Raw genomic sequence first — 8,769 nt, forward strand, 5'->3', positions numbered from 1 at the left:
CCAAATAATAAAAAAGAAAGAAAGAAAAGGTAAAAGCCTATACACAGACAGGTACTAGTACTCTTGGTCTTTGAAAGCACTCATTGCCTCTGTGCTTGCTCTTTCTATCCCAAGAGCCTTCAGGGTGCCCCACTGTCTAGAGCACGTAAGTCACGCTCCTCAGGACCACGGCCTGCTTTGGTACTCATGGCCTAAGCCCTTTCTCTCTGATCTCATCTCCATCTAGTCCCTGTTTGAACTTCCTGCTTCACAATAGCTTCTCAATTTAGTTGTAGCTACTTGATTCTCATATGCAAGATTCTAGTCTCGACACCATTTTCAGGGTCTTGTCATCATCCTGACATTATCTTCCTTCTAATATTGAAACTCCATACAACCAAAAGCTCCAATCTTTGTGCTTCTTGAGACTGCTTTTCCTCGATTTGCTATTTATATTATCTCTAATCATTTAAGTAAGTAAAAAAATGTAACTGAAAATTTCCATAATATAATGACATTATTGACTACAGTCTTTATACTCTAAATTTTATTTCTCTGATTCTTTTTTTAAAAATATTGCTTATTTCCAAGCAGAAAGAGAGAAGGAAGAGAGACAAACAGAGAGAATGGTCATGCCAGGGCCTCTAACCACTGAAAATGAACTTCAGATGCATGTAGTATTTTGTGTATCTGGCTTTATGTGGGCACTGGGGAATTGAATTTGGGTTCTCAGGCTTTGTAGGCAACTGCCTTAACTGCTGAGCCATCTCCCCAGCCTAGATTTCTGTTTCTTAACAGAGGAAAAATCTTGAAGTTGTATTTATTTAAATTAATAAAAATGTGTGTGTGTGTGTGTGTGTGTGTGTGTGTGTGTGTGTGTGTGTGTGTAATATTATAGCACTTGGTGGTTGGTATAGAATTAGCACTAAATTCAAAAAATAGCTATTGTCACTACACTTGAAAGAGAAATAGATAATGAATACTTTTAGGTAAATGAATCTCTATGACTCTTTGAAGAAAAAGGTAAGATAGAGAGGGGGAGGGAGGGAAGAAAAGGTGGAGGGAATTGTAAAGAGAGAGTAAAGAAAAGCAGAAAGAGAAACTTCAGTGTCGTGGATAGAATCTAGTGCCTGTACACATTAGACACGTTGTCTGTCCATGAGCTACATCTTGAGACATGTTTAAAGATTGTTATTACAGAGTTACAGGGTATTTTGCCCATGTATCTCATCTAGATTCTTTATCTTACTTGTTTCATTACTGCACAAAGTTTTTTTTTTCCCTTGTGTACAAAATATTGGCTTGAATTAAAGTGCTTAATTTTTCCAAAACTAAGTGACTATAAGAATTAAGAAGTTTGCCCTCCATGACTAGGCTACCAGCATGGACTTCTTCCTGTTCAGGTTAATATAAAATTGTGGCCTTTGCAAAGCCCTTTGTGTCTTTGGTGTCCATATAAAATTGTCCCAAAACTGAGATTTAAGACCCTACTAGGTTGCAATGAACCCAAATTGAGTCAACAATAACGTAGGCAGTAAGCTAGAGTGCCTTCCAATGATGTAAAGTGGTTACAGTTGAATTTCCTGTACAGGTTTCTTTCATAAGCATTTGAATTTCATCCTTGTTACAATGCTCCCCAGAAATTCTTGGGACAGACAATTGGACAGAAATCACTTTCTCATTATATGCACTTCTTGGAAGTGAAAACCATTCTTGAATTTTTTTCAAACCACAAAATTAGCATGTCATTAAATGTAGTATAAATACCAGGTCTTAGCAGCAGAAGGACCATCTTCCACCAAGCTTCACCTTGACTTCTTGTCCTCCACTAAAGGTAAGAACTCCAGGTGTAAACTAAGCTCAGGAATGGAGAGAATATAGTTACTTAAGGTAGGCTTTGAAGTGAAAAATAAAGGATTTTATGAGAGTGCTGAAGTTATTTTGCAAAGGTTAGGTTAAAAAGATGAAAATGCACAGAAGGATTTGGTATAAATTACAATGACTGTAGGTAAGCATCATTAGTCAAACAAAATGTAGAGACAAAGGCTAATGAACATATTGAGATATTGATTATAGATTTATTTTAATACTTTATTATTTTGCAAGCAGAGAGGGAGGGAGAAAGAGAGGGAGGATGAATGGGTGCAGCAGCCTCTTGCCCTTGTAAACAAACTCCAGATTCATGTACCACTTCGTGCATCTGGCTTTACATGGGTATTAGAGAATCAAACTCAGACCATCAGGCTTTCAAGCAAGCATCTGTAATTGCTGAGCCATCTCCAGACTGATGTTAGATTTCTTAACTAAGTCTTCCAATTGGACTTACTGTATCATAGTCATAAAACAAATGCACCTAAATTACATTATGAATTTATAAGGAAGACTTTCCAGTAGGTAGTTTTTAGACACAAATATATCACTTAGAAATAAAATATGAAATAAGATTGCTCTGAATAAAACCAGCTTATAGCATACCAAGTAACAATGAAGTTCTGGCTTATGCATTGCTATATAAAATGTTGAAGATAGACTGCAGAAACTACAATGAAATCCTCCTTACATGTGTAATTTATAAGAATACAACTGTTTCTTTTAAAACTGGGATAATTAAGTTATTTGGAAGCTTATGTCAGTCTTAGGCAAGGCAAAGTTAATAGGTAAATGCAATATCCATTAAAAAATCTGAGACATATCTTTTCAGTAAAAAATATTTTCCACTTTTAAATATTGGAAATGATCTTTTTATGAATAAATCAATAGTTTTCTCATGGGTCACATTTTTAAATTCAGAAATTTAGTTTAAAAATTGGAGAATTAAAAAATTTTGTCACATTGACATTGTTTTGATGTTTTTGAAAAACAATTGCACTAAAAAGAGAAAAGCCAGCAAGGAGGCCATTGTAAACACTTTAATGTTTCTATGTAGTTATTTCACAAGGAGAACTGTCCAAGGTGTGGACAGACATTATCCTTTGGATAAATTATCAAGAGCCTAGGTGCACAATTTTGTAGCAAAAAAGAAAAATGTATGGTTTTTTTTTTCAGTCATAGGGCATATGGGAGAAAAGGCATTATTAGATATGAAAGTGTGATGACAACAGAGTGGAAATAAATAGAGAAAAAACAAACATATTCATTCAAGCAAGAATCTATTTAGTGGAACAAGGAGAGAAAATGTTAAAAATGAAATTCTTAGTTCTTCTGAAAATAAGAAAATATGATTATACTAAATATTTATTGCAACCATTCACTTTAATTAAAAAGAAATCAACATAGATTTTCTTTGTATACATTTTCTTTCTTTGTTCCTTCTGTTTCTTTCTTCATTTCTTCTTATTTAATTTTCTTTTTCCATAGGATCTGGTTATTCATTCTAGGCTGACCTCAAACTTGCAATCCTCCTGCCTCAGTCTCACCTCCAGCTGACACATAAACATTGCACCTAGCATTTATATAATTATTATTAGTTCTTCTAGAATAAGTGAGGCTTACTCAGGTCTGTGATCTTAACATTTTGTTCAGTGTCTGACAATTAAGGTACTAAATAAACAATACCAAGTCAATAATCCTTTCTTTAAATATTTTTAACTTTTTCATATCTTTTGTACAAGACTTATATTACAGTCAGTGAGACTTTTAAAATTGGAGTTGTGAACTGAAATATCTGAATTACTGGTAAACATTCAGGAGTCAGAGTAAAATTTGACTTTGGCTGATTGATTAATCTACTACCATCCTCATTTCCTCATTCTCAGGACTTACAGCCATGAAGGTCTTTCTCCTCGCCTGCCTTGTGGCACTTGCTCTTGCAAGACAGGTAAGTGCAGAAGAAAAATTCCTCAGGAATGAAGATGTAGAGGACCATCTACCTATTTGTAGAGAGTTATAGCACCAATATTTTTAGTGTACAAATGATAGCGAATAATTATTAGCATAATAGCATAATTATTCTTTCATGAAAATTACTCAAGTTTCCCGTAAGGTGTCAAATCTGGGGCAAGTGTTTTCTATGCAACTTCCTAAAGGAAAATCAAATAAGTGAATAACTGACTAAGGAGAAATTACAGATTAGAGTACTGCAAACTAGAATTACTTGTGTCACTTAGGTAAATGTATCTAATTCTGACAATAAAATATACCTCTTACTTTAGAGCAGTGGGCTTACTTATCCAAAGACATCCAGATGCAGAAATACAAGCAATAATTAAAATGATACTATGAATGTACTCACATTCATAATAAAATATGTTTAGTAAATGAAACCTCTTTTCTGTTACTCATTAAAAATTTCTATTCTAAATTCAGACAATGTAGAAATGTAGCAATTAAAATTTACTAGGATGTAATAAAAGATAGTAAGTATCACTTTTCAAGTTTTAAAAAGTACATGGATTTTTACTTCTTAAATTTATGAAAAGAGATGAATGACAGAATAACTACATAGGAAGCATGCTTACTAACATGTTATCCATAGACACTAAAATTATGCATTTTTTTCTTTACAAAAGGAAGATCTCAGTGTGTCCACTGAGGTAAGAAATTTTTTTTTTTTAGAAACTTTCCAACAACAACGTAACTATATTTCTAGTGATCTAGAAGACTCATATGGTTGCTGTTTTTTATTTTACAGACTTCAGAGAGCCTGTCCAACAGCCAGGTAAGGCAATTGCATTCAGACATGATTTCCCAAGTTTAAGCAGTAAAGTGCTGTTTTGCTGTTGAGTTTACATCAAAATATTTAGAATTGAACAGTCAAATCGTGACTTATATCTTCGAATGAATATTTCCTTTTGTATGTTTTTAAGGACAGGAAAACAGTATCTGGGGAATGTGGTATGGGTGCATTCTCAGAGTTAGTGGGCCAGCATACAGCAGGACGCATCTTTTTATTACTGTCGTAAACAAGAAACAGTAGAATTTAGGGTAGTTGGGACTCTATATGGGAGACTAATATAGATTTCCATACAATACACTTGCATTTTTTTTGTTTATGTTTATTTATTTATTTGGAAACAACAGACAGACACAGAGAGTAAGAGACAGATAGAGAGAGAAAGGGCACGCCAGGGCCTCCAGCTACTACACGCGAACTCCAGATGCATGTACTACCTTGTACATCTGGCTTATATGGATCCTGGAGAACTGAGCCTCAAACCAGGGTCTTTACGTTTTACAGGCAAGTGCTTAACTGCTAAGCCATCTCTCCTGCCCAAATACAATACATTTTTGAGGTGTGCTATCACCTTTTTAGTAAAGGATATACTTATACATTTTCCCTCTTCACAAAGGTTGCAAAAGCCTAGGAAGAATTATTTATTTCTTATAAGTTTACTTGAGGTTTAATACATTAACAAGTACAGTAAGGGTGGTTATGCTAATGTATTATTAGTATGTTTTCTTAGTGTATGTTATTAATGTACTTTTAATGATTTTTGTCGGTTTGGTTTTAAAAATCACGTGGGATTGTAAAAGTCAGTTATAGTCAGAGAAAGGATCATGGTAATAAGGAGAAATTAGTACCTTTTAGATCATCTTTTTATACTACATTCACTAATTTTATTTTTGTCTTGACTGCACTCATCTTTCTTCTATACAATAGGCTTATACAGCATGGTTCAAAAGTACACAGTTATTCCATTAGTAATTTATGAAATGAACACATTCAATGCCTTACTTTCCTAATATTCATTGAAAAATAAGGATTATTTATTGATACTAAATGTGATATCTTTTTATTTTTTGAAGGAATTTATTACACACATCAACAAAGTAAGCCCTTTAGATTTAAATGTACATATTTTAAATTTTTCCTCTATGTTATTTTTAAAGATCAGGACCTCATCTTATGTATGGTTTTCCTTTAGGAGAAACTCCAGAAGGCTAAACATGTGGAACAGCAACAAGTAGAGGTAATTTAGTGATGATGAATAAGTAACACGAGATGTTTTGTAATGTATTCAAGACTGAAGAATGGAAATTGGACAAATAATATGTATGCATAAATCGTTGTAAGGAATTAAATACTGGAAATGTCAATATATTTTCAAAATAAAAAACAGAATATGTATTTTTAATTAATGTAAAAGCATTTCTACATTGGGAATTATGTTACTTTTATTCTTAAAATCATTATTATGACAAATGGGAATAAAGGGAAAAGTTGCAATGATGTTCATGAGACAAACAGAGGAAGGATTGCCTAGAAGAGGAGGGTCCACGTGGGATGGGGGCAGAGGAAAGGGAATGAGAAAGGATAGTGGATAGGAATGTGATCAAATAATTGTATGTTCATATGTCCAGTTCTTAACTTAAAAAATCTTGAACATTAATTTTAGTTTGCACTGCAATTCTACTGTGAAGTGCTTATTGTTAAGGAGAAATCCCTTAAATAACATTTTACTCCTTTTTCTTCACCTAACCCAAAATAATTTCTTCTTACCCTAACCTCCTTTTTTTAGTGTTGGAAACAGTCTTACTGTACAACTCAGGCTTGCTAGGAACTCACTCTATAGCGCAGAGTGACCCCTTCCTGCTGCCTCAGCGTCCCAAGTGCTGGAATTAAAGGCGCTAGCCACGACTGTGGCTAGTCCAGGTCAATTTCTTCAGCTAGTAAACGAAAGGTTCTCTTTGTTTTCACTCAAGTATCATTGGCTAAAACAGGGTTAACATCTCGGATGACAACTATAGCTGACCGGTAGACTAACACATCTGTTCTCCTTTTCAGGATGAGCTCCAGGATAAAATCCATCCCTTCATCCAGTCTCAGCCCCTCACCTTTCCGTTCACTCAGCCCATCCCCTGCACTCCCCTTGCCCAAAACATCGTGCCTGCTGCCCAGGCTGCCGCCCAGGCTGCTGCCCAGTCTGCCGCCCAGGCTGCTGCCCAGTCTGTTGCTCAGGCTGCTGCCCAACTTGCTGCTCAGGCTGCTGCCCAGGCTGCTGCCCAGTCTATTGTCCAGCCTGCAGTGGTCCCTCCTTTCCTGCCCGTCCTTTCTCCTGAAGTACAAGAAGCCAAGGCTAAGTTAGACACCATCCTTTCCAAGCACAGCCAGATGCCCTTCCTTAACTCTGAGACTGTGCTCCGTCTCTTTGACTCTCCAATCCCCAACCTCACTGATCTCAAAAACCAGCACCTGGCTCAGTCTCTGCTCCAGTCCCTGGTCCACCAGGCCCCCCAGGCTATTCCTCAGACCCCTGTGGCCCTCTCTCAGCCCCAGCTGTCTGTCCCTCAGTCCAAGGTGCTTCTTCTTCCCCAGCAAGTGATCCCCTTTCCCCAGAGAGACATGGCTAGCCAAGACCTTCTCCAGCTCCTCCAGCTTCTGTCTAACCCCACCAGCCAGTTCCCCGCCACTCAACCTGTGGACCCCGTTGTAAGTCCAACTTTACTCACTTTTGGGTTTCACCCGGGCTGTGACTATGACGTTAGAATAAATGCAAGCTGTAGAGTGAAATAAAGATTTACTTTACAGCGGTGAGTCCCAATGCTGACCATATCATAGAATCACCGGGAAGGTTCTCCCCTTCAGCCCAAATTCCAATGCCCGGGGCTCATCCCAAGACAGCCCCACATTCCTGCTCTGATGAGGGGAAGTTTAGAAGAAAGCGAGAGTCGGGAAGACATAGTCACAGGGACTCTGACTTAACTGGTCGGTTGGGAAGTCTGGCTTACAAAGGATCAGGAATTACTAAAACAAAATTACATTTGACAAGCTCATTGGGTTTAAAATAGAGAAAACAACGTTTAGTGGAGTGTAAAGTTTCCCTCATGCGTGTATGCTACCCACGTGTCAAAGTGGATACCTCCCTTTGCTCTGCATGCATGAGAATAGGGGACTGAGGGGATTGCTTAGTCACTCAGAACGCAGTTAAGGCAAGTTCTCTTGCAAAGAGATGAGATGAATGAAAACATTTGCATTTTGTATTTATATTTAAGGTCTAAGAGGATTGCAAGGTTAAAGTCACCTCCTCATTTTTGGTAAGTTTATGACGTTCAGAGATTAAGTTGATAATTTTTACAGTAGATTTATATTTCCTAGAACAAGAGGGGAGAGGCAATTTTCATTACTGTGTTAACTTAGTAATTACCATTTTGTTCTCAATCATTGATTTTTAACCAACCAGAAATTCTGCATAGTTTATATTTCAATGAAAGTCAGATTTCATTTATGTGCTATCAATAGATTTGGCTGGCTTGCTTTCAAGGGCTGAAATCTTTACATATGATTATCACCATTTTTAGGAAAAGCAGAGACCAGGATTTCTTTTACTTTGATGTAATTGTTTAAGCTCTTCTGACTTTCTTGACTGAGTTCTGGTTCAAGACCTGTTTTGTCTTTTCTTAAGACAAATTTGCATTCCAATGTCTACCTTAGCTTTCATAATCCATATATGTCACCTGAAGTTGTCTTTTAATTCATGGGTTAAAATAAATTATTTGGCCTAAGTGTTAGATCCAAAAGGGAAAATAAGATGGCTTCTAGAAGACTAGTAAATTAGTCACACTGAAGTCTCAAAGGGGAGAGGTAAATAGGTGTATGACATAATTAATTCTATATTCTTTCTTTTCCAGAACTGACTGAGTCTGGAAATGGAATCTTCATCTTTGCATCACTACCAAAATTATGTATTTTGAATTGACATGAAAAAGAAGAAATTTTATTCTTATATTTATTTTACATATGATATGACATTCATCTTATTTGATTGACTTATGAACTATTTATGCTTTCTAAATTGTAATTCAGCTAATAGTATAGACATTCAAAGTTGAGTTGGAAATGTATATCAAAAA

At 36.1% G+C, this 8,769-nt stretch overlaps 1 protein-coding gene across 1 annotated transcript; it reads left to right on the forward strand.

Annotated features, from left to right (window-relative positions):
• Positions 1–3,745: 3,745 nt before the first annotated feature.
• On the forward strand, positions 3,746–7,432 carry Csn2 (casein beta). Its single transcript, XM_045130154.1, has 5 exons — positions 3,746–3,796; positions 4,610–4,636; positions 5,844–5,888; positions 6,704–6,817; positions 6,938–7,432. Exons 1-5 carry the CDS (start codon positions 3,746–3,748, stop codon positions 7,430–7,432), a joined length of 732 nt encoding a protein of 243 aa, XP_044986089.1.
• The last annotated feature ends 1,337 nt before the right edge of the window (positions 7,433–8,769 follow it).

Source organism: Jaculus jaculus, chromosome 11 (assembly GCF_020740685.1).
Source record: "Jaculus jaculus isolate mJacJac1 chromosome 11, mJacJac1.mat.Y.cur, whole genome shotgun sequence".
Lineage (NCBI taxonomy): Eukaryota > Metazoa > Chordata > Mammalia > Rodentia > Dipodidae > Jaculus > Jaculus jaculus.